At 42.6% G+C, this 27,221-nt stretch overlaps 1 protein-coding gene across 6 annotated transcripts in view; it reads left to right on the top strand.

Moving 5' to 3' along the window:
- LOC124177458 (KH domain-containing, RNA-binding, signal transduction-associated protein 2-like) overlaps window positions 1-23,684 on the top strand; it is a 124,477-nt gene extending 100,793 nt beyond the window's left edge. For 2 of the 6 annotated variants that reach the window (XM_046559838.1, XM_046559832.1), the window contains 3 exons: window positions 676-934; window positions 2,207-2,594; window positions 21,708-23,684. In XM_046559838.1, coding sequence (XP_046415794.1) covers window positions 676-934; window positions 2,207-2,594; window positions 21,708-21,786 — 726 coding nt within the window. In that variant the 3' untranslated portion in view covers window positions 21,787-23,684. Of the gene's footprint in view, window positions 1-675; window positions 935-2,206; window positions 2,595-21,684 lie in introns of all 6 variants that reach the window. The other 4 variants (XM_046559835.1, XM_046559833.1, XM_046559837.1 and 1 more) reach the window with 4 other exon arrangements.
- Window positions 23,685-27,221: the final 3,537 nt, after the last annotated feature.

The following is a 27,221-nucleotide window of genomic DNA, read 5'->3' as shown; positions in this document are numbered from 1 at the left end:
AAGGGATAATGAAATACGCCGCACTCCCGCTTTTTTGCCACTCGTTTTACTATCAGCTAACGAAATTAACGTAATTCATCTTCACCCCTGGTTGAACGGCCGTCTAAAAGAGAATTCATTAATTAATTAACGGCTCGCCATAACTGATTGAATCCCTCGCCGGCCTCGGAGGTATCAAAATTTATTTCGTACCATTGCTCGGTCTCTTAAGAGCCACCGATGGTGAAATTCACTCTTTATTCTCTAATATAATCGACCAGCAAAATTCACAAGCGAAGTTTGCGGTAAAACATAATTTTGCTTACCTCATCTATGCTCATGGTGACAACAATGATTTAACAGTGTAAAGTTTCGGCCCACCATAAAAGTCTACAGCGGTAGGGTGGAAAAAATGTTGATCCAAAAGCAAAAAGAAAAATAGAATCGGAGAGGAGAAGAGAAATTCGACTTCTGCGTCGGCGGGAGACAGGCGCGGTAATATAGGGTCGAAAAGAAGAAGAAAAAAAAACTCTTTTCTATAAGCGGCTTAACTCCCTACTCGTTTGTGAGGTTCTGCACCAGTTCGGCGGGTAAAGCTGTTGAGAATAAGAAGAATAAGTAGAGGAAGAAAAGGAAAGAATCGGGTTAAACTGACAAAGATAGTTGTTAAGCTCTTCGTGTGTCTTTGGGTTTTAGGATTACAACGACGACATCAGGCAGGAACAAATGTGGGAAATGCAGATCCTAAGCACACAGGGACGCGAAGGCTCGCAAGCTGCGGAGGCGCCCTCCAGTCCTGAACTCAGCTCGGACGCGGCGAATTCTCCAACCGCTGCGACCACGGCGGCGTCCATCGAAGGCCAAGACTCGACTCCAAGACCAACACCGTCGCCGCCGAATCCGGCGACCCTCAAAACACAGGGTACCGTTCTTCAGACCGTAACATCAACGCTAGGTGAACACCAACGCGAGTTCTGATCCCGAGAATTACTCGCGAGTCGATTATATCTGATGCTGAAATTAGTTGAAAACGCGTTCGGTTTATCGCCGTCGTCGCCGCGTTTCAGTTTCAACGAATCTCCAAACTCTTCGTGAAATTGGAACGAAATTCTAACACGGAATGACCTCAAAAGCCAGATCGGTGGATTTCTCGTGAATAATAGAAAGTCAGTTTTGTTTCACGGAATCTCTCGGATGAAAGATTCAGCGAATGAAATGCCTCGAAGATTGAGAAACGAGGAAGTAAATCCTTCCAAGCTATGGTTAGACGGTCGTCGGACTTGTTCGTTATCCGAACACGACTCGGCATTCCGTAACGAGACAAGTGGTGGCTTATTATAGGAACCTGTCAGTCGTTGCTTCTTGCGTCTCATTTTATTTCACCAACTATTCGAGTTAGATATTTTTGAAACTGAAATACTTCAGTCTTGAAAACTCAAGCGCTCACCTACAACCAACCAGAAATAAAATCTGACGAGGAATACGTCGATCTGGCTTACGGGAATCGTCAGAAAATAAAATTTGTTTGAGAACGTATTCGTTCTTCGGGTTGTAACGAAACGATAATTAACCGGTTCGACGACCACTTGAAGAGCAGCGACTGTCTTCCCGGTCATATCGCGTTTCTTGTGCGAATAAATTTCCAACGACTCTCTCGGATAATCGACTCCTTCAGAGAACTGGAATCCCAAACGATGTTTCGTCTAGCTGCTTTAAAAATTTCCTGAATTCTCCATTTCGTTCCTCGCTTCTTGCAAACTGCTACAACTCGTAACTCGGATCGCTAAGTGTAAAGAACTCAGCCAACAAGCAGTGTATACTTGCAATACTGCTTGCAATAATGGCAACAAGAATTATCATGCGAAACGAATATGAATGAGCGAGTGAAAGCCGAGAGTATGAAAAGGTCCGTGTGACCACCATAACCACGATGCACTTTGCAGAAGCGCTCCTCGTCCTTCGCTGGTTGCACTTCAAACGACACACCTGCATGCCCTCTCAGTTTGAATATAATTCGAGTTACGGCTGCCATGGTGAACCACCCACACTTAACTACTCCTCATCGATTCGTTCCCATGGAGTCGTGGCAGGCATGCTTGTCGCTCGAACAGCGTTGATAGACCAGCGTTCGCGCTCCTTTTCACGACATCCCAACACCCCCCTCGCATGTACATCGTGATCTATCAACGTGTCCAGTACATTATAGTACGAATCCATGTGTTGGCAGGGGGCCGGAAGCGACCGCTACTACCTGGAGGTCGTCCAACAATGTCGCCGACGAAGCGGACCGTGATGTCGCTCCTGGCTCGGGCTCGTGCGGCCCAAAACAAAGAGCCGCTTCCGCCGCCACCCTCAATTGTGGGAGCGGCACACCCTGCGCACCCAACGCACCCTCAGCCTCCGGCACCACTCATTCAAGCCGCGCTCCAGCTTCCAGCCGGAGCTTTGCAGCCTGGAACTCAGGCCCCGGTTGGGCCCCAAGTGTCCCAGCTTCAGTTGGCGGCGGCCCAAGCGGCCTCTCCTCACACCACGGCTTCCCAGCGACAGTCCATCCTGCCGCCACATACCCAGCACCAAGTCATACCACCGGCGATACATGGCCTGCTTCACGCGCAGTGAGTACCAATGCTTTATTCCACCACACTTTTTGCCGCCTGGTATGTCGTTGGCCATGACACACGAGTGTTGGAAGACTTCTTTGGGACGATGCTGAAGTTCGCAATTTTAACGTGAACGGGAAAAAATATCGGTGTGCTTACTCGCAAGGAAGGTATCCAAGATCGATCTCGCCGATTTAATTCATTTTATAATATGTTATACTAGACTAAAAACCAAGAGACACGCATTTTTTTTTGTTTTCTTTTCATCTGCCATTAAATACTTTGAAGGGGTGAAGCCACCCTCCAATGTAATTTGGAAATTTCACCCAGAAGAACATACTAATTTTTAACCAATCCAAATGGAAAAGTTTTCGCATAACGACATAAAAACTGTTAAATCGCCTTTTGACATGCCTTACTTTGAAGGGTGGCTTCACCCCTTTAAAGCATTTAATGGCGGATAAAAAAAAATACGTGTCTCTTAGTTTTTAGTCTACTATAACACATTATAAAAGGAATCAAATCGGCGAGATCGAACAACGGGATAACTTCCTTGTCAGTACTGCTATAAAAATGCATCGTTACCATTAACATCACAAACTCAGCGGCCCGATTCTTTATAAATCGTTAGATCAACGTAGCACAGCTCAAGTGACGCAACTCGCACTGCAATGATTGTGAGCTTCATACCAACCCTCGAAAACCGACGTGTTTTTCATCTTTCATTTCTATGCAGCTAATTAGAATTCATAAGCCCGCGTACGTAGTTTCCGTGATTATTGAAACGCGAGCCCTTGCGCGTGCGTGGAGCCTGGAAGTATAGCGTGCCCGACGCGTGAAGTAGAAAGCGGTGAGAAGTACGTAGTGTCTCAGTTGCGGGGACGGAGTATGAACAATACGTCACTCCAGTTGGCAGGGAGGCTTAATTATGACAAAGTTCGAGGTTCGGTCACCCCAGCCGGTGGCTGCAAAACGCGAGGCGGTAACGAGCTTGCAGCTTCGTCCAAGTGTCGTCCTCGCGTCCCTCGGCTCTCGGTTTTTGCCCGGGTGATTCAAGGTCCTAGTCATCCCCGTAGTCGCCTGCAAAGCCGCGAATAAAAGCCGAAGAAAAGGGAGGGTTTCTTCTTCTTCTTCGAGCTTAGATGTTTTTCCGAAAATCCCAAATAGACACCGTTCTGTTCGTAAACAGCTTTTATTTAGCTTTGTTGAGAAAGCGAGGAACGAAGACGAGCTCCTTCGAAATCGCATGATGTTTTTTCGCAGATCTAATTCGTTGACGGCCTCGGTGACCAGCGATAAAGCCGAGGAAAATAATGATCGACTTCAACACTCGGGTACCCTGACATTTCGAGCACCATTCAGGACGAGAGCTTGTGCTTCCCTTTGACCCGGAGCGCAAACCACAGCGTTTACATTTCGGCACGGATATTATATATGCAGGGTGCTCGAAAATTCTCGTCACGTCAGCGTGAGCGCTGCATATTCGACAAGAGGAACATCTCCTCGGTTCCAGACCCGCTTATAGATTTAAACATACCTGGACTGAAATTCTACGCAGTCATCCGGCGGAGCTTGAATAACAATTACAGATTCGATTTTAGCGTCATTGTTTTGCGGCACAAATTCAAAGGGAGCCGCTGTTATACATATATATACGTATATATGTATATCGGGGAAGGATTTATGGACGGGGGGGGGACGAAAACCGTCCGATTTGAATGAAAATTCCGGCCTTCTTTTCACCCCCAGTCGGTAAAATCCCTCGACAAATTCAGATTTAGGTGGACATCCGTGAGTCTGGCGGGCTTAATTGTTAGAGCGAGGATCAATATAACCTTCGGAGAAGAATGGAAGCGACCGAAGGGGTTTCCGGGCCTTTTTCTGCGAAAATCTTGGGGTCATGTGAACTCGAGAGTTTGCTTTTATCCCGACGTCATGCGAGGATTGGCTGCCATACTCACAGAAACCTGATGGCGCGTAGGTCAAGATATACGTTTCCAATTTGGCCTTCCAGCTCGCATTCCGAGCGGAGAAATTATTCCCCCAGAGTTCTTCGCTTTTTCTCCAGCATGCGGGACTTTAGTTTCGAAAATTCAATCGACCTTTTTTTCATCCTTCTCATTCGTCACTTCGCGCGATATTGAGAATCATCAAAGCCGGAGGAAAATCTCGTTCATTCAACGCGGAACGTATTTCGGTACGGGTAAACAATTCCTCGGAATTATTCTGGCACGAGTTTTATACATTAAATTTGTATATCATACGGGCAAAGGGAATTTCGCGAGGCTCAAAGAGACGAGGGGGATGGAGACTTTTTTAATTAACGTTATTTGTTAATGAGGTGCACTCGCATATCTGTGAAAAGACTCGTTACCAAGCGCCGGATTAAAGAGCTTCTTTTAGTTTCAAACTAGCATCTCAATGCTGACGGATAGTTACCCCAGAACGTTCCTTTCGTGCTTTTAATATGAAAACTCGAAAGACGAAAATGAAGAAAGTCTTTAAAGCAAGAGAAAAAAATTAGCAACCGAATTGAGATCTGGGTGTCGGACGTAATGATTTTATCAAAATTTGCATTCGCTTCCGAGGGTTTCGAATTGATCGACTGTATTCGAACTTCTCTTGTCTCAATAAACAAGCAGCAGGCTGGGAAACAAGATTCGAAGGTCCGAGAATTCCGTCGATTTTACCCGTATTGTTGTATACTTTACAAGACGACCGCGGCATTTGGACGGGGATACAAGTTGCCAAGTGACAAGTTTTGGGCCGCTTGAACTTTGCACTATTTGGAGAATTGACTGCTTGAACCGTGACGGCGAAACCCCTCGTGCACGCGAATGTCAGCAGAGGCTTATAAACCTGACCACAGTTTCGATTGGTGTTGTCGAAGCGAAAGATAGCTTGAAGGAGGGTAGCGCAATATGTGTCAGGACGAACAATGATCGCCTGGCTGTGACTACATCGATAATGTGGTGGATTTTATCGGGAGGTGATAGGATGAGAAAATTGGAAAAATCTGCAGCCAAACTTTATACCGTTGGATATATCCGACTATTGATTCTCGCGACAGCATTGCGGAATTCTTCAAGAGAGTCAAGCTGTTACATTTGATCCGTGCGATGTGCCACTCGCAAGAAATATTTACGAAATGGTAAATAAACCAATTCCGAAACTTGTTTCTGGCCAAGTCACGGCAACCCCTCGAGACTGTCCTGTGACGAAATCTCCAACGTTGACTGCTTTCTTCGTGTTCTCACGCACCGCTCGACTCGTTCGGTATAATATACCTACCGAAGTGCTGAAAAATTGTGAAACTCTTCAGCGAGGCAGAAAAAACGATTAAAACTTTGGTGGAAAAGAAACGAACCGAACGAAAAGTCAGATTTTTCCTTTCACCCTGCACGCCGTTTCGTCGAGTTATTGATTCGAGTCCCGCTGCCACCGGAATGACAGAAACCTTCACCCCGAACTTTCGATGCTTGAGATTGATAGGCTCGGTTCCAAAACAGATTGTACGTGCACGCGTGTATTGAAAGGTGAAAAATAAGGGTGCGATTATTCGCTTAAAGCCCACATCTCGCATCATACTTTTGGCTAATATTTCAAGTTACACATTTCTCCGATCAATCTTATGCATCCTAATGTTTCTCTTTTCCATCTGCCTACGCCATTCCCAATGCTCATACCTTATACCATCTATCAATGTTCGGAAAGATGTTCCGCCCCCTCGCCTCTCTCTTTGCCACTTTTGCACTCTCTCGTTTCTCGCGTTTTCCCCTCTTTCCCATCCGTGCACATCCCTGTCGCTTTAATCTGAAAAAAGGTAGCCTCCACGGAATTGAGTCCGGTGATCAAAACCACGGTTCCTTCAATTTCATCTACGGTTTTATCCACCGCCTTCTACAGCCTCCAGGCTCCATGTAAACCATCCGCGCTTTTGCAGAGCCAGCAAAGAAGACGCTGCGCTGCTGATTCGCCGAATGGTTTCCACTAGATATAAGAAAGCCACTCGAATGAGAATACGGTCTTAATCGCTTCACGGAAAATCTCGAGCTTTCGCGCCATCCTCAATTCTATAATTCCACAACGTACCCTCGAGTGATAAGAACATCGAACAGGCCGCGTATAATCGAGCTTTTGCCGACAGTCAAACGCCAGAAGCTTCGCTACCTAGATACTTGAACGTAACTTTCAACTTTTGAGTGCTGTAAGAAGAATCTGCAAAATGCTGGTACGAGTCAAGAAAGATGTGTCAGAGTAACCGTCGATAACGAATCGAACATCCATACAATATCAAATCTCAGTGGCGCGGCGATAAAGTCCCTCACGTGCGATGACTCGTCAAGCTGTTTATTCTTCTTCCAACTGCGACCGATCTCGACTAGAGTGAAACCGGGCTCTGACCATAATCCGCAGACATTGCGTTATCCCGAAATGTCTTAGGGGTATGTATTGGACAAAAAATCCTTCAGACATTCGTCGCGGAGAGCTTATACTCGACGACCCTCTCGGACAGATCGGGAACGACCCAAGGACGATAAAAGGTACGAAAAAGGGACGGCCGTGTGAACGAAACCGCAATTTAGTCAACACGTCGCCGGATCTCGCAGAGCGTAAAGTCGGAAGCTATCGGTAGCCGCGTTCCCATTCAAAGATGAATAAATATGTCCGGTAAACGGGGTGGTAAACGGGCTGTTGTCCCCGCGGGCACTTGTCCGAACCGAACGGCTCATCTTTGCAGCACCGTTACCGAAGTGGTTCAAGAGCCCTCGGGATCTCGGGTCTTATGCGCCACCCCGTGTCATGAAATTCATGTGACGTTCAGGTTTCGCGACCGAGTGCTCAAATGCACTTCGAACCGACCGCGGAGGCGAAGGGCACACCTTAGGTTCTCTGGCTAATAAGCCGCAAGCTCGAGTAAGCCTCAAATGTCGAAACAAATGAGCGAGACCATCTCATCCTGGTACAATTCGTTCACAGACCCTGGAGACAGTAATAAAGGTATCGAACATTCGGGTTGGTTCTGAAACAAGGTAACGGTATCATACCGCGTTTAACACGCGCGACAAAGAGCTGGCGGAAGCTCAACCTTTCTCGGAAATCAAAGCACAATCGGAAGACTGCAGGCTCGTACAATAACCGTTGTAATTGGAACCAAACGCGATTGAATTACCCCGTCGGAGGGATTCGAGGGAAATTTAACTGTCCACGAAGGGCGTAGTTAACCCTCGTAAACTACGTCGGTCATTTCGGGACGTGGTTGGTTCGAGATGTACACTTATAATACACACACGCAGAGTTGGTGGGCGGAGGGATCCCGTTGTTCGACATCGCGGGTTGTGTGCCGGGATATTTCACCCTGTCCCCCTGTACCACAGGTATAACACACACAAAGCGAGTTTGCATCGGGAGTTACGCGCAGGCTGCTCTGCCTGCGTGCCTTTAATCCTCCCCGAAACCATTTCTATAATTCTCGGAGATACGCGTGCTTCTGACACCCGCTACAGCTGCAATGCCATAAACGGCTTTTAACATTTAAACGAGTTAGTTATGGCTTGCGATCGATTAACTTTGACAACGAGAGGAACCGGTATAATTTTTTCCTCCGCAGACCGATATACACGAGTATAAGTGTGGAACATTCTGTTATCTTATCACGTTTCGCAAATTACTGATCTCAATACGGAGGCCATTCACAGGGGGATGACAATCTTCAGCTAGGATCTTACTCGGGTCGCTTCCTCTGCACTAAACGTGATGAACGCCAAAGAATCATCGCGTTCCCCTGAATCGTAAAAAACTACCAGGTAACATGATGCTAGTTATATTCTGTTATTTCCTCACCGTAAAGTCCCAGGCTCTTGGAACAGGTCTGTATTATTGTAAACTGGTGGCCATTGTGGTCGAATATCCTTATGGAAGCAGAGTCCTGTTCTATGGCACCTGTGAAGCAGAAACAGTGTCAGTTGACTCAAAGTTTTCGCGTCTTTCCTCGAGTGTTATCAGCCTTAACTATCATTTGTCAAGCCAAGGTGAGGCACATCGATCACTGGATAGATTCGCGTGTTCTTCAACGCCCTCGATATTTCAGTCCATTGTTGCAGAGTCGGATCCACGCCCCTGGGATTGTGCGCGGAGGGTTGAAGCACGATAATCGATCCATTTGGCATTCACTGCAATGTTATGGTTTGAAGAATTCGACGTACAAAGAGACCAAACTTGTTCGTTCATACCGATTTCACAAAAATTATTATAAGTTACCCTGGTGTCTTCGAGAAGTCCAGTGAAGTCAAAGCACTTCTTGTGATAGTCGTAGCAATGGTATTTTTTTCTTTTCCTTTTTTTTTTCAAGTGCACTGAGGTTACCTCACCGATTTTCACAGTTCTGCGATATGTTGCAGTGTATGAAGAAAAACGTTGTACCTGAATTCTATTCGCATACCAATTCATCCTTTCACGGGGTAAGAATTAGCTGTGAAATTTAACTCGAGAAAAAGGATTATTTGGGGGCTGGGACTTTGGGGGTAATTTTCATCCATTGCTACAATATGCACCACAGAATGAAGAAAATCGGCTAGGTAGACTTTTGATACCTTCCTTGTGATTGAATTCTTATTTTTTTCGAAACGATTAAAAAGGAGGAGACAAAAAGTTACCTCGTCGATATTGATTGAAACTCTGCAAGCTTCTGCAAAGCGTAATTGTACGTAATTCAAAAGAATCCTGTTAGAATTTCCCGACTTATCAAGTTGAGCTTGCAGCTCCTTTGCTGTCTTTCTCTTTCTCTCGTACAGCTTCCGATTGAAACATTGAAAATCGATAGCTGGAAGCTTATCGTCTCACCTTCACCTGAGCCACGTGAAAACTTGTTAGTTTTCACCACGTAGGTATAATTATTTCCTATTCAACATAGATCCTTGTAGATGTCGAACCTTCTGATTCCCGACCATTCGAAACCTTATTGTTTTGTAAAGGTTCGACTTCTTCACTTCAAGCTTTGCCACGAAATAATTTGAAACCCGGCGTTTTCGCAACTTTTCAAATTCGGAACACGAACCCCGCCACGTTTGGCGCCCATGAATTCGATGCTATTTCTGTAAAATAATCTTGACAAAACAAATCCCCTGATATCTAAGTGTATAAAATAAACGGCTGAATTCGCTTGAGTCTGAGCTCTGCAATATCGGGATATGAATCTTCGAGTGCTCGCTGCGAAGCGACGCAAGCTGCATAGAATAAGGATCGCAATTTATGCGCGCTTATTCTACATTTCAAGGGGTAAGCTAATAAGCGTTGACTCAGAGCAGCTCGTCTTGATGAAGGTAAGATGAAAGAGTGTACAGCTTCTTCAGAGATGAGTCTAGAACCTGAAGCCTGGGAGAGGGCGCATCGCACACAGCGATCACCCCGAAGGGGTTTCAATTCCGTACCTACGGAATAACGGAGAATAAAACATCACACGAGACGACGTTCCGGCATCTGCCGCCGGCCTTGGATTCAGACAAGTCTTAAATCATTGATGAGACGAGCCGATGACTTCGACGCAGATCCCCTTGACCACCTGCCTTTGGATCAGCGCCAGAAGCTCGCAGGAAAGCCCGAAGTAATTCTACGGCTAAAATAATAAATGATCGGAGCTGCAGTCAGTGATTTGTGAACGCACTAATTCTTCCTCGCAGCCATGAGCGTGGTTCTCCATCCCAGTACGTGGCAGTAGATTATTTTTTTAATTATCATACAGCCCGAAAATCCAGGGCTTCGGGTCATAAATTATTCTGTCTACGCAAACGAAAATTCGGAATGTAAAATTGAATTTCCGAACCCAACATCGAGTCCGTTAACCCTTTTGTTCGATTGAAAAACGCGCATCGGAGATGTTATAAATCAAGCCATCCGCTGACTGGATTCTGGAGGCATAATATCAGTCATCGAGCCCTCAATTTTTTAACAGTAACGAAACCTTTTTATCTATATATTATCGTGAGCCTACTTCATTATGTCGATTGCTACCCGTTAACAATATTTCTAATCACCCCTCACAACGTCAAATTTTCCGAATAAGCTCTTAATAATGAAAATTGTAAGGACTCCTGTATATTGTAGTTTCACCTATTTAATATGAGATACTCCACTTTTCACACCGAGATATGTATCACCAAAGATTCTGGCTTTCTCAGATTGATTTTAGTTTATTGATTATCATGATTCACTGCAACGAATTAATAAACAAACAACCGTTTTTTGGTGACCGAACTCTTTTATTCTCACCATGTTTCGGAGCTTGTACAACTGATAGTATCTTCTCACTCTGAAACTATTGTTTCTAACTACAAGTCTCAGTGTATAAATCTTTGATTCTTCGTGAACGTACGACGTGGTTATTCGTCGTTCGTCGTCATTGTGTGCCGCGAGCGTTTGCAAAGCCATGGATTTGAGCCAATATTCAAATCTATCGGTGAAATAATTTGTTTAGGAGTTCTGAGCAGGAAATCATTCGCGAAGAGGAAGCTGGGAGGGAAGGAAAACGGTAGTAGACATACCGAGGGAATTTCAAGGAAATCGATGCCTCGAATTTCGTCGATTTAGTACAACCGTGGCGTGGCTTCTGCTATTGTGCCCGTTGAATCGAGCCGCCTTGGAATTGGCCAATGTTGTAAATACCAATGGTTACCGGAGCCGCGTGACCGATAAATCAATCTTTCCCTTTGGCGTTCAATCGAGTGTGTATCCCAAGGTTCGATGTTGGAAACGCCGACGGTGCTAAGCAGCCCGTGGGAATTGGAGCCATTTGTTATTCTCCGTTAAATTCCTTACACGACATCCTCCAAAAAAATGTTTTTCCCAAAAGCGACATCTTTATTTTGGCCATATTGAAAAAACGCCACTTTTCCCTCTTACGCTCAACCGTAATATACACGCTTATTTTTTTTCGAATTTTCAGCACGAAGAATTTCTCGTTTCTGCTCCCTCGCCGCGCACATAAAATGACGGAATGCTTTACTCGCGCTGACGAAGTCGTTGCTAAGCGTGAACAAACACCTATAACCCTCGACGTTTCGGAAACTTTGAGAATTCAAACTCGGCGAACGACCCGCTCCGACAAAACTTTTAAGCATTTTTCAAACGACCAAGACGGTAAACACGACCGTGAATTTCCCTCAAGGGCTTCCATTCTCACTTCCGACCCCTGCGGACTAGCATCGGCGTTTCAACTGTCGCCACACAAATCACACCCATTCTCGACCGATTTAATTTGCATCAAGTGTGCAGAAGAGAATTTCGCCTATCGTCGACGAACCCCGTCTTGCGGTTAAAAACTGCGTTTCCGCTTTCCTTGTCACAAAAATTCACATCTTACAAGGTCGATATTTATCTCGTATTTAATTCGATGGAAATCGAATCGTGTGTAACCACACGATACACCGTCATCGAAAGCAGTCGGCCAGTTGATGGAAGGATTAATCAGATATCCGCATTAGTATAATTTCCTTCAATTTTCCTTCCTTTTATGAAATTCAGATTGGATTATCAAACTTACACAACCTTAAATTCATCATTTCTCTATGTTTTTCATATATATATATGTGTAACATATATTTAGCCTGACAATGGGACTGGACGTTATACCTTTCAGAGACTTTTATCCGTACCATCCGCTGTGAAAGGAATAGGAAATTAATATCCCGAACAATCGTATACCGGGAAATTGAAGATCCAACTGCAGGGACTCCATCTCGTTTCTATTCTCGAAGCTAAGCGACTGAAAGAATAATAAAATACTGAAAGAAAATTCTTCCAAAATGTGTGCATCCAGCGAAACTCTTCAACGGTATATTTCCTATGAAGCGTTGACAAATTGCAGAAGCTTAAGAGCTACGCGGGGTTCAAAACAGGAACCGACAAATGAGTGCAGTCAGAAAAACGGCGAACACACGTATATTTCAAACGAGCACTTTTCCGAGGGATCAGGCTACGCACAAACGTTTGAATTTATTTCTTCGCGCCAAAAAAGCTCAGCCATTTCCTCTTCACGGGACGGGGATAGATCTCCGCGTTATCTATAATACCGTCGTTTTGTTTTTTTTTTTTTTTTATTTTTCGGTGTTTCGTCGCTGCGGTGAATTTTTTTTTCAGAGGCGGGTCAGTTTTTCCCTTTCTTCTTTTCTCGTCTACTCGATCGCCAGACAATTCGTGAAAACGAAGTCTATACTCGCGTCATCGCGCTGATTGCTCTTCTCAACGAAGGTGCAGCTTTGACGATCTACGTTTAATCTATACCGCATCGGCCGGAGAATTAACTTAACGGTATACACGCGCCTGCACAGCGATCAATCCATCAATCGATGACCTCTGACCGAATATTTCCAATCCAGCGGGAAGTGGTCGGGCTATTTGTCGCATGCGTGCGATATTCAGTGTGCAGTGTTGTGCGATGGCGGAAGTTCAGGGGCGTCATTTAATTCGATAAGCTTTCGAGTCCCTCGCGAACGAACCGCACAGAGCCGCGTTTCGTTTCGTCGGATAATTTTGCCCTCCTGCAAAGTGGCAAAGCGAAGCTGTAATATCGCATCGCGGCTGCAGCCTGCAACCTTCCACCGTGCGGAATATACCTTCCAGCCTTCTCTTCCGCTCTCTACCTCGCTCTCTCTCTCCCTTCCATGCAAGCCCGAGGAACGCGGCATCGCCCAGCTGCAGATTAATTATTAATTACGTCATGTTAATTGCGTCGCGCCGCAGGAACCACGCCGCTACAAACTCCGCGGCAAAAGCCACAGCAACAGTACTCGACGTGCATCGAGCGACTGACGATGAGCCGACGACGCGTGCGAGGCCCGCATTTTCGATAATTAGTGCTTTCCTCCGTCGAAAATTTATCACCGCCTCGGAACGACGCCGAAATTCTTGCCGATCGGATGGAATGAAAAAAATTTGCGAAAATACCCGACACCCGTATATTATCTCTAGTCAATTATAATTGGGGTGCATTCTTCACCGAGGGCGTACTCTTTTAATTGCGAGGGTAGTTCGTTCCGCCCCCTCGTTAACAATTTCCCGGGACTTGTTTAAACCCAAGGTAGGATGCTAGGTTCCTGATTCGGACCAGCTAGCGACTGGCTACCAGCACTGATCATCGGGCGGCTACGAATATTGCGGACCCAGTCGTAATATGCGTGGAATACTGTACACGTCGGCAAACCAATCAATTGTTTAACAAATATGTATCTGTTCTGTACTGAGCGAGAACATACCGTTCCCCTACAGATTTATCAATGATCAATACGGTCGGATCCAACAAGGCTTACCGTTCAATTAACACAAAGCCCGACAAACACCCAATAAATTGTATTCCAACCGTCCACAAAGAGTGCCAAAAATTTTCAACCACTGTGTTACTTTTTTTCGAAGTAGTGGGTTGAAAATCCATTAATGGGAATCTACATTTTGTCATTCGTTACATTTTTTTTTCTTACGTTATTATGGTTTAGTCCAAGTTTTCGCACAAATTCATGAAATGAAAACTAGGGGCCAACACAACGTACATTTTTCAATGAACATGGCCCTCAAGTAGTAAAGACACGGTGTGGTCAGACTCTAAGTCGTTTTTACTTTTTCTGTGCTCGCACTGCTCGGAATCAGTTTTCACGTTGAAAATAATTGAAAGTAATAATTCCACTCGATTTTCTTCTTATTTGTTTGTTGATTTCTCTTGCACAGGAATTATGAACAAGAATGACTCCTCAGTAACGACGTTTACGTACATTCTTAAATTTTATACGGTGCATTTTCAACTTTCAAAGTAACGTGAAGAATAATTGATTCAATAAAATTTTCAACGATATCTTTGCACACTCTGTACATTAACGCACGGTGAGTCAAAGTTTCGTTAGTTCCCGATCACAGATACGTCTCATTTTGAATAACTCCAAGTTCTTATTAGATTTTAACAGACGGCGTGGTGTAAGGTCGAATTACGGCCAGCTTCGGATCTACGCATACCTAATTAAAAGTTGTACGTACGCTCGCGCAATTTCAACGTATCCACAATTCAGTCTGGTGGAAATGTTGTACGGAGAGAAAGTTCGCGCGGTTCGTCGTAAACGGTGATTCGCGCAAACTTTTCTACAATTTTTGAACCTCTCCTTCAACTTTCGGTGGCACAAAAGAGACGAAGGAATAAAAACACGGACTTTCAAGGTTCCTCACTTGCAGTATAAAGTGTTTCAAATCTGTTCATTGCAGTAAGAAATGCGATAGCAATAAATGGATTCGCGGAACGGGTATCAATGCTCTGAAAAGTACGGCAAAGCTCTGCGTCGTCTGCATGACGAGCATTTTATAGAACTAGTTTAAAAGGTGAAATTCAAAGGGAGAAAGAGAACTTATAACTTATATATGTATACGTGCCGTACTGAAAAGTTGAATTCACTCCGGTGCGTGTTTCGTTTTGTTACCCGAGATTATTCCTTTTGTTCTTTTTTTATTTTTGTTTTTGTTTTGTTTTTTTTTTTTTTTTTTTTGGTTCTTAAAACTTGCAGTGCCCACTTATTCACGGTGAGTATAATAAAAAATAAGGAAAGAAAGGTTTCAACGAAACAATCTCAAGTTTAATTAGTAATCTCAGTAGACAGAATTTTAATTAAATTATAGTTAACCGCCACGCCCCCGAAGCCCCGTACTTATGCAAGTCGCCTACATTCCTTTTCGCAAATAAAAGCTGCTTCAGAAACGAGGGGCGCCGTTACCGGTGAACGCGCACATCTTTTTCTTTACAACTTGGCAAACTTTTCCGCAAAGTTGAGTGCGATTCCGGTTTTTTTTTCATTCGTTTTCTTTTTTTCACATTTTTTTAACGCTTTTCTGACACAAGCCCGAAACTCGACTCTCGCATACACTGCTCGTAGTGTATATATAATAATAACACGAGAAACTTTTTCGGCTCGTTAGCCCAGCTGGGTCCGAAACGAAGTGAAACCAGCGACAGAAGTTGAACCGGTTTAAAGGGTGAGAATAAAATCAATAGAGAGGGTCAAAATTGTCGAGTAATTACGACGTTAATCTAGTTGAAAAATTCTCTTCTGTAATCTACGTGCGCACTAATTAGCGAAAGGAGAAATTTGAAATACCTAACGAGAAAGAGAGGGAGAGAGACAAAGAGAATGAGATCTCCACCCACGTTAATTGGTGTCTACTTTTCTTCCACTCTTTGTTGCCCTGCGGAATTGAAGCACCTGTGCGGCAGTTAATTCCTACTAAATGAACGTGGAAGGCGAACGAGCGGATAAATGAAGCACGAAATGATTCAAATAAATTGCAAAATAACCAGAGAGGCAGATTTTAGAACGTCAAAGTCTCCCCCGCGTCTCAACGACCCTCGAGGAATCATATTTTTTCCTTACGCGATACACTCGTTCTTCTCTCATCTGTTCTCGGTAATAATTTTTTCAATTATGCACAATATACGTATATATGTATACACACTCCAATCTCACCCCGTCGCTGCAAGTCCGTAACGACAGGGAAGCAAATTGACTTTTGCTTATTATCATAAAACGAAATGTCAGAAGACCGGAAGCTCCGCGTTGAAAATACGGTGACTCGGAAAAATAATGAAAATTCTTTCATTGTACATCACCGTCCGTGCCGGGATAAAAAAATAAATAAAAATATAAACAATTCGAGAAGACGGATTGATCGATTGAAACGAGCTAAAGAAGCGGATCGGGTTCGATGGGAACTTTCAATCATTGATCGGGTACGCAGAGTGATTACCTCCGGGGAACGTGAATCCCGTTGAGGTAGTAAAACTGCAGGTCTATCAGTCTGTAAAACCTGTAAAATTGGAGCTGTAAAGCCAAGTAGGTACCTACTTGATTCTACTTAAGAGGCTTCGAGAGCCGAGCCACGCGCGAAGAGCGCCGAGATCAAATTGAAATTGCTCTCCGTTCCTCCACCTGCGACCGTGGATTACAGCCGGAGTAGATATAGCCGCAGAAATCATTCCGTTTCACGTATTTCGCATTTTTTGTCCACGGGGTCAATCGACGAATAAAGATCCGCACCGCGCCAACCGAGCGTCCCAGCCGTAATTTACCCGCGGAACAAATCTGTTCCAGGAAAAAATTCAAACTCACCCTCCACGTAAAAATTCACCCGAACTATTGCGCACATGAATTATTAACGAGATAGGAAGCTTGGCGGATTTTATTATTGTAAAGTCGTAATTTGCAGACGCGGAACGACGCGCGAGCCGCAATCTTTCGAATATTCCATCTCGAATTAGTCACTCGTGATTGTGGGAAAATGACTGCGTGAGGGTTGATGGGGAGTAGAAATTGATGATCGAATCTAGCCTGGGGCGACGAAACGTGATTAATAACAGCGACGCGAAATGGCGAAATCTACGACAATAAGCAAGATATTGGTTTTCCCGAAGGTGAGAATAAATTGGCGAAAGGGGTTCGCTATCTGTCATATGGAATCTCCTAAATCCTGATCGTAGCCGCGAATGCGAAAGGAGTGCAAGAAAAAAAGAAAAAGAAAGTAGAGCGGCTGAATATCGAGTCAATTAAATACCCCATTTATCTCCTTTATCGAGCAAACTCAGGCGGTGTTGTCCGACCATTTGTAATTGAAATTTCGGTTCGCAGTTGAGCCGCTGAAACTGACCGTAAACTTCCATTGATAATGGCAATAATAGCTGCCCGGTAATCGTTGCGGGATATTTCCAGCCGTAGTTTTGGCCAGACTGCCCAGAGAATCGAGAAGCTAGTTCAAAACTCGCAGTTTCTACGTCCTAATTTATACGCACCGCGTGGAAACTATCAGCGAAGTCGAAACCACCCTCCATTTTTTAAACTACCCTTTCAGGGCAAAGAAACGCCTCGAAAAGAAGGGAAGAATTTTTCCGACCCGTTCAAAGTACGCGTTAACGTTAAAAGCATGTTTCTGCTGTACTGAGTGCGCGATTCGGAGTGATCGAGAATCACGTAATTTTGCCCTTCGCCGATCTTTACGGATAGTTTAACGCCCCGAATTCGCCGCACGACGCGAGTCGTAAAATATCGATGAAACGAGTCCCAATCACAGATGTCAGAAATTCTCTTCGAGAACTCCACGGGGTACATAATACGAAACTTAGAGGATCGTTTCGGAGTCTTCTGCACCTAATCCAGTGGTTTTACGATCGGAGTTACACATATGAGCGTAGATATTTGCGTCATCGATATGTTACCACCTGGCATCGCCTTCCCCGATCCAACACGTATGGATGACCGGGTGTCTCGTAAAGAGAGCTATAAATGCACAAAACAGGGAGTCTTCTCACCTCTCGCCCTGCCTTCGTCTATAAAATGAATAACACCGGCTCCTCTTCATCGGCGACGACCCGAGCTGTGTGCAATAATTCATTTCCGCACGCTGACAGACGGCGCCAGTAACTCCGGGAGAATTTCTTCGCCCTTTTATTTCCTCACACAACACACTCTTCCTCCTTCCCCTTTTATTCTCCCTTCTCGTTCCCGCTACTGTGCTCTTTTATTAACGCGGCGTGGCCTGGCAGCTCGACACTCGGTCCGCAAAAAAGTACAAGCAGCTTATTGTTAGCTCGTCTATTCCCTTTGTAAGAAGCGCATAGCCGCAATATGTGAAACTCTCGGCTTTTCGTGTAGGTACTCGAAGAATTAACGCAAGCACCTCGTTGATCCTCCGGCGATCTGAGACCTTCCAAATTGCTCCATGACCCTTTCAACCGCACTTTATCACCTTTTCTATCCGGGAGGTTTTGTCGTTTTCGCACATGTTTCGACGTCTTTGTGAGCTGCAGGTTGGTTATTGAAGTGATCGGATTCGTAGCAAGAAATCAAATCCTGTTACAAAATTTCCATCAAAGTGCAAAACAAATTTCAAAAGTGATCAAAGTGTGCAGAGGAACTCACGTTTCTCAGGACAGATATTGGGAATTCGAGTGACCTGTAGCAGCAATCGGTGTGGAAATTTAGGGTCACTTTTCTTCCATTCTTTAGATCAGAAGAAAAGTGTGAAAACCTTCACCGTAGAACCGAAATCGGTTATTGACGAAACTTCTGAAAAGCATTTGTGATAGGGATGAAGCCAGACTTCGTAGGCTTTACAAATTCGTGTTTTTGGATACGTGAGTTGAAGTTTTGTTTCTCTCTAATTCGAAACATTTCATCCTGAAATCAAGAGAATCGTTCGTTTGACATTTATTCGGATATGTACAGAGATGGGAGGGGGTAAGATTCAGATTCAAGTTCTTACAACCTTGGCATAAGCACGAAAACTTTCTACAGATAATTCCTTCAAGTTTGAGCTCTTATTCAACCTCCCGCAACATCTGGTGTCAGGTATTCCACGTAAAGTATTCTCGAAGAATTGATCCGTGTTGGTACAACCTTACACCACCCACTCTGCAGATACTTCTTTGGGTAAGAAGTTTGAAACAGATTTGAATAATTAATATTTCAGAGGGCGAGACCGTAATTCCAACGATAATAATTGGAACAATGGTTGTAAGAAGCTTGCAGCTTCTGAAAATACAAGGGAACTTTAAAATTGGATTATACGCAGCTGCCCATCCGTCTCTCCCTCTAGTTTCGACTTTGGACGATGTGAAAAAAGAACAGACGTCAAACAGTAGTAGACGCTCGACGTTTACTATCTTGGACTATATTAGTCGATTGAATCATGGGAAAATCTTCGAGAGGAACATTTACGACGCTAGTTATGATCACGTTGACGATTTTTTTTTTTTTTCCACTTGAATCGTTGCCAATAACGGTGAAAGAAGAACCGTTTTGCTCTAGCAGTTTCATCACACCCACGATTCACTTTTTAATTGAAATCAATTCTATATCAAAGTATACATCGAAACGGCTGGCTTAGGAATCCGATATTGTAAAAATAACGTCTTTCGGGCGCCCGAGTTCTATAATAAACAATTCACCACCTTCGACGCGAACCTTTCCAGCCTCTCAAATCGCACAAAAGTATATATAAGTGCATGAAAATAGAAATATACGCCATTGCCGGTCTATCGAAAGTATCGACCTGGGGGTCTTTCGATGCAATAACCGGTCTAGACGACCGTACAGCCTTACCAGATCGAAAGCTATTTGCACTTGAATAGTTAGACCTTACGAAATTGGCGGATTTGATTGTAGGCTTACCCTGGCATTGACCCCGTCTGACCGCTACGAAGGAAATTGATGACCCGGTGTCGAGAAATGACCGTTTCTTCACGAGGTGATAAAATCGGTTTTACGGCTCAAGGCACAGAACTTTCAGGCGTTTCGAGGCACGGCCACCTTTCCGAAAGGCCGCGAATCCAAGGTGGAAGGGACACGCAAGGTTAATTCCGGAAAGTGGGATTCCTAATGCCGTTCTTACATCATTCGAAAATCCTTAAATTCGATTACCGGTGCTAATCGGGCTAGATTAGCACCTAGACGCGAGCATCTCGATTGGATCGTTACCAACTCCCGTAGCACCTCCGCGCCGATTGAAACGGTGTGAAATCCCGATTCAATCAGAACCCACAAAAGCTGTGCAAGCCCGCGAAACTCCCGAATTATTTTTCGGGCAATCAGCACCCGCGTCTCTATAATGCAGGTTCTTTGGCACGGGTGGAGACACATGTGGAACAGGTCCTCACCAATTACTTGCCCGCGGGGAATTGCCTTGGTGACCTGAACCGGAGTCCCTACAAAACATGAATATTCATGGCTCAACAAGTGAGTACCGACGCGAACTGCACGTAGGTACGATGATTCGTGCATTCGTGTTTGTTCCAAGGGTGACGATATCTGGGTGTAATTTTACACCCGCAGCTTGCGCCGCTGGAGCTACGCTTCGCGTATTCAGACCATACCTGTAGCTCATTCGAATTATCCGATAGAATGGTCAATTGAGTGTCCCTCAACGCTCTCGGATATTCACCGGCACCACATTCGAAATTGGCCGACGTGACATCGGATGTCGCCAACTCACGCTCGGAGCGATGATGGCGAACAGTGCGCGTCACGCTGAAACGTTAATCATTCCCGCAAACTCGACGTCCTTGTGCCTGGACTGCGGTGGTGGAGAACCAGGGAGATCTTCACGCACGTGTGTAGAAATGATCTTGAGCTCAACTTTGTATGCGGAAGAATCTTGGATACGTAGGTCTTCGTAAAAGAAAAAAGAAAAAATATTTCGACCTCTCGTGACGTGGGTCTAACTCGGGATATTTTTTTATTTAATTCGTTTACGCAAAACGAAAATTTTTTACAACGCCGTGCACTTTCACCGTCTTCACACACGGTCGAATCCTTCTTAAAAACCAAATAACCGGTGCTTTTTTGCAACGATCGCTGGAAGCGATTACCATTGCTAAATACGTGTCGCCGGTGAAAAAGCTCGTGCCTTGAAAGTTGGCGAACTTCTCCTCGACTACTTCAGACAACTTTTTAGTGACACCGAGTGAAAATTCAAGGGCACGAAGCTCCGAGGGTCTGTTTGGTGAAATAAATCATTAGTTATACGAGCGTGCCTTTGATGACGTGAGGTTACCGCAAATTATCAAAGCCCAGACGCTGTCCGTTCGAGCTTCGCTTTTAGTTTCGGTACAACTTGGCTCACTGTCGGTATGCGAGAGGGTGTCGAGTTACCGCGGTGCGAAAAAAATGAAAATGAAATATCGGAGAAAAAACGTACGCGGGTTGTCGGTACAAAAAAAGCTCTTACGGCTCCTCTCGGACCATACGTAGGGACATTGTGCGGTTTGGTTAAATCGGCTTGACAGTTGAAACCTACACCTGAAATGACGCGAGGGTTCTCATTTTTTGTCATCCTGAAGTTGAACCTATTTTCACTTATTTTATACGCATCATCGCAGTTGGCAGTTCGAGTGTAAAATTCCTGGAACTTTTCTGCTTTTGTACATGAATATTACACTGTCCTGCAAGAGAGGAATTTTGTCGAGATAAAAGTGTATGTAACAACTGTCCTTCACGGTGATCTTTTAATTGCTGGCGTGTCATTGGCCACGCGTACAGCGTAATGATACGTGATGTCGTAACAAGTGTTGTTTCCGATGTATAATAACCAGGAGGTTTTTCTTCTAAACCACTGTTTCAGGAGGGCCGCCGCTGGGGCGACGGTGGTTCCCATCCTGCGGGAGGATTTCATGGCGGGAGTCAACCTCGTTTAAGCTACTGTTTTCACCAGGTCCAAAATTTCCGAATAGTATAATTACTTGGCCCGCAGAGTTCAGCGGCGAAGTGACCGTACGCCAATGCCAAAAAGTAAGAATATGAAGAGGAAGAAGAAGAAGAAGAAGAAGAAAACGGAATTGAGGAATAGGAAGAAGGGTAATAAGAGGAAAAATAACAACGCATTAATTATTATCGAGTCAAATATAAGTACTATTATAATAAATTGAAAAACTACGTTTTAAGCGATTACGTAGGTAAGCGATCATACCTAATAACACCTACCTATATCTATCTCTGTCTACGTTTTCCGCTACCACAAACAATATGATTATACCTATATTCATATTGATGCAAATTAATGCTTTTGGAATCAAATTAATTGCACACAACGTTACTAAAAGGATAAATTGTCATATACACACTAAATACCTAGTGCCGTGTGTTGTAATATGTATAAAAGAAATTGAAGCAAAGTTTATAAGTGTAAAGGGATCGCTTATAATTATTATATACACACACACACATATATATATATATATAATATATTCAAGACAAAACAAAACACGGCGCATTTCGCACGGACCAATCAGCACCCTCTTTTGCTAAGGATGTAGATACTCCTCTCCCATTTATTTCACTTTTATTACCATGTATTATAAGATGATTTATTTCTCCGTTCCATTTTTCACCTGCTCTCACGTCTCATAATTCCTCTCACAGCTGTTATCGATTTTCATCCAAACGACTGCAGCTCACCACCATCTTTTTCTCACTTAAATATGCCAAGTTTGTCGTTCATAATTAATAGCAAACGTAAACTCGAGTGGATAAATCTAATCGTAAAAATAACTAACTATTTGTGTATAATAGGTAAATTTGAATTTCTTAAAACAAGCGAGATTCAGCTTAAAAAAAAAAAAAAATACGTTCCACGAATATGCAACGTATACTATCAAAAAGCATACTTGGCAAACATGTACCTAAACATATATATGCATAGGCATGTATTATAATTGCATTCGCAATCCATCGATCCTCTTGTATTAGTTATTATTCTGAATTGTTATATTATATATTATTGTTCTTACATTATGTACGAATCGATCAGGGCTTTGTAACTTGTTATTATAAAATTTACATTATGTACCGATAATATTACTAATCGATGTGCAACACGGGCACCATTGATGGATATACCCTGTACGTCTTACGTGTATAACTTGTACAATGCTTGTTAAAAAACAAAGTCAAATACCATTATACCTAGAGAGAAAACAGCTTTCAGATTCACGTGGTGCTCATAATGTGAAAATCCACATAACGTGAATTTTGAAAATTCGACATGTACGCTCAAGGTATAACATGAAATTTGATGCTTTTGTCGAATAACGCAAACTTCGTTTCTCCAACTGTTTAGAATCTGATCAACGTTTTTCTAGTCGAGAGAAATCTAGTTTGATATCCCGTGATATCAGTTGAAATAGATAAGTAAGGTGTCGTAGAAAAATGGTTAGTGAAATCAGGTATTTACAAAAATATTGTTTGTCCTCCGGACTATCCGTAATAAATTTTAATATTTTAAAATTTCTCGGTCAAAATCAGCCCGCGGTGTTATTCAAATTTTAAAAATAATTACGAACAAACTCCCTGTACATAGATAAATTATATATTTTATTTCTCACCTACACGTATAGCGTTCGGTTCACAAATTAGATTCAGTATAAATTTAAGATTCGTATAAGAAGGGTCGGACGAAAAGAGAACGTGAGAAGGTAAATTAACATAAAAAAAAAAGAATTAAAAAAAAAAAAAATGAGAAAAGACGAAGAAATCGTTACCTAATGTAATTACTAATTAGTGATACTACATAGAATTATATGCATAATATAATATACACACAATTACATGACGATATTAGAAAAAGTACAATTCTGAACATTGTTTCGCTCTGTGTACAATAAATGTGCCCTTATTCCGTTTTCGCAGTAAGAAAAAAAAAAAAAAAAACGAAAAAAACGAAAAAGGAAAGAAAAACGAATGTTTTATCGGTCTCTTATTTCATTTACTTATAAATAGTTTATTACAATTTTTTTTTTCGCTCTGAATTTTGGCGCTTTTTATACGTAATACAAATACGACGTAATTCGCGTTACTCATCGTCAGAATTTCACAATCAGTCGCGCGATTCAATAACTAGAAATACGTGAGTTGTTCGTTTCGGTTTCACCATTAGAGAGAATAGAAGGGGAAGAAGAAGAAAAAAAGAAAAAAAAAACACCAACACATCTCACACTGCACGTACATATCGAAGTAACTATTAGAAAATAAAGTCGGTGTTTCAAGTTGAATTTGTGCCACCAGGCAGCTTGTTGTACGGTATTCGCTTACTTCGCTTTGGAATATTGCATTTAATTTATTAAATATTGATTAGTAGTCTCAATCGCGGTTACGTCAAGTGTCCTCGGAGCTAACGGCGGGCGGTTGATAATTAAGGGAAATTTGAATATTTGAAGGGGCAAGTTAACGAATTCTGCGTTCATAATTATAGGAAGTATCGATTTTACCACTCAGATGTGGTATAAAAAATAATCGGGAATTTTAACCGTTGTTTTTTGTCGCTGTAATGAATGCAGGAACGTAGTCCAAAGGAGCAACGAATTTTCTAAGTGTTCTATTCTTTTACACGTATCGATGTAAAGTCTATTGATTCGTTGTCCTTTAGTCGGATAAAATTATCGAGTTTGGCATATTGTATGTTACCATTTAAATAGTGAGAAATAAAGAATTTTAGACAATTGCGGTACGTATTGATTAATTAAAACGTATGGCGAACGCGAGGAATAAGCCGCGCTGCTGGCATGAAATTAACCGATTACTAATTAACTGTTAGACAAAATAAAGATTAATATGAAAAAGAAAAAAAAGAAAAGTTTTTAGACAACTTACTATGTAGTTACATATTATATTATATAATCTATCGTTGAATGTATCTCATGAGATTATATTACACCAGCGCTTGGGGAGAAAGAAACGGAAATAAAAAAGAAACGGAAACGTGAATAAAAATGAAAAACACCGTGTTATAAATAATCATTATATATATATATATTATATATATATATATTATACAGAAAGAATAATTTAATGAAGAAAAAGAAACAACGTGCTGTGTCTGTTATTCGTGAATATTTCTGATTCCTTAATAAATAGAATATTATATATATATATATACATTATATACAAAATTAAAATAGAAAATTTATTCATATAATAACAACAAGAACAACAACATAAAGAAAAAGATCCGTTTTCTAAAACGCTAGAAATATAATATTATATTAATAAATATGACATACTGGCCGTTTCAAATTTTCTACTATTTAGCAGATTGGTAAGAAGAATTAATCTGATATTGAAATGAAAATTTGAGGTGGCCTAGGAAAAATTTGTAATCTTTAAAATTCTTATTCATAAAATTTCATCCTGCTTGTTACTGCGTGCGCGTTATTCTGCAGGCGATGATTAACTCGAGTAGCGAAATTCCGGATCATCGGTGATTGACGATGAGGCTGAAAATTTTGAAAAAAATGCAAGACGGAAATTGATTCTTGTAGTGAATGTTGAAGCCTTCGAGTTGCAATTTTTTTACATCGAGTGTTACCGATATTTCGATGAAAACTATTCACTTTGTTCTCTCGCTGCGAAAAGGAAAATATTTTCTTGTCTCCGTTCTCGATTAACGAGCAAAACTTCATCGAGATTGTAAATTGCAGTTGGGCGCCGCGCACTGGCAAGCTGATGTTTAAAATTACGTCTTTAATGTTGTAGGCTCGCTTGCACATTAAATATATAAATGAACTAACCGTAAATATGTTAATGAAATTTTCAATAACATAACAATTATAAACGCTAATATATAATAATAAATGTATAACCTAACAAAAATATCTTTCATGTAAAATTACTTAAAATATACGCAAATTAAAATGTCAAATTGTTTCAGTGAAGTTCATTACCTGATTTCCTGCGTCACGTTTTCACACATAATTGCAATATATATGTATATATATGTAATACGTGTCTATGTTGCAAAACCAGCCGCAGTTTGTATACGTGTTAATTAATTGTCTAAAAGTAAAAATCTGCACCTTCTCATATTTCCGATCAATAAAGATATCGTACGTGTGTAGATTTTTTACACAAAGGCGCATTAAAATTAACATCCTTACAGCTTAATGTATTCGATTTAAAAAACGAGAAAAAAAATGTTATTATATAGATACATCAAATCACGAATTTTACATTCCTACAATATATTAAAATATTACGTGAGAGCCAATGCGGCGAATAAAATTTTTTCAATTCCAAAATTTTCGCATTAATTACAACGTACCATATTTTCTCTCTTAATTCATCCAGCCGATCGTCGATTCACCGATATAATTGTAACCGGATGTGTAAAAATCCTCCTCAGCGCGAAACTCTTTCGTCGCGTAAAAGTCTCCGATTCGGCTCGTTATGCCTGAGTTTGCGGATCATATCTCGTCCACTTGCAATTCCAGGCAAGTCGGAAAACCCTCGACCAGGGTCGACGGTAGACGACTTCCAGCCTGATCCTCCCATCTTGCAACTGATAGCTCGTCCTATCTGGATGCCCAAAGTTTTCCCACGATTACCGGGGTGCCCTACGACCACCTACCAATTTTACTGCCAGTCATAACATAAACCCCCGAACATCCCAGCATCGCCAATCGCGCGTCTCTTTACGGGCGAAATATAACGAACTACGAATCCAGCGGTAAGCATTCGTACATTCGTACATTCATCACACGCAGGACGAGTGTGATCGAGGCAGCTGTATCCGGAAACTTTCTTCGTCTTTCGATTTTTTCCTCCAATTTCGCACGACAGGATTTTCAAGAATGCGGTTCACTCGCCACGAAACGCCCGAAGCGTTTTCCAATTACAACCCCTCGAGTCTCGGGATCGAAATTGATTCGGAAACATGGAAACGGGCTTACTTTTTTTTAATCCTTGAGACCAAACTCGATGTTCTTCGAATGAAATTGGCGGATTTGAGGTATGCGAAACCGCGTGTATAATAATCCAGCTGCCCGAAGTACCGGACCAGAATTACAACCGCGAGACTCTCGGCACGTGCTCGAAAGTTATGGAATACCTTCCTCCGTTTCTGTTTCCACCATACAGCGAGAAGCACCGTAAGCTTTAGGTACGGGTATCGTACTTCCGGGGCTGCCGAGAAATAAGTTCAAAAACGCGAATCACCGTTCGCGTTACACGTTCCAATTTTTTCAACCCCTCCGCGAATTCATCCTGCTTCGGAAGAGTTGACCAACTTTTTAGGAGGTCGTTAAAACTTTTCGTATTACAAATTTACTCTCCCTTTACCAAAGAATAGAGACTCTCGTTC

This window comes from Neodiprion fabricii, chromosome 3, assembly GCF_021155785.1.
Source record: "Neodiprion fabricii isolate iyNeoFabr1 chromosome 3, iyNeoFabr1.1, whole genome shotgun sequence".
Classification (NCBI taxonomy): domain Eukaryota; kingdom Metazoa; phylum Arthropoda; class Insecta; order Hymenoptera; family Diprionidae; genus Neodiprion; species Neodiprion fabricii.
This window is presented reverse-complemented; position numbering and strand designations above follow the sequence as displayed.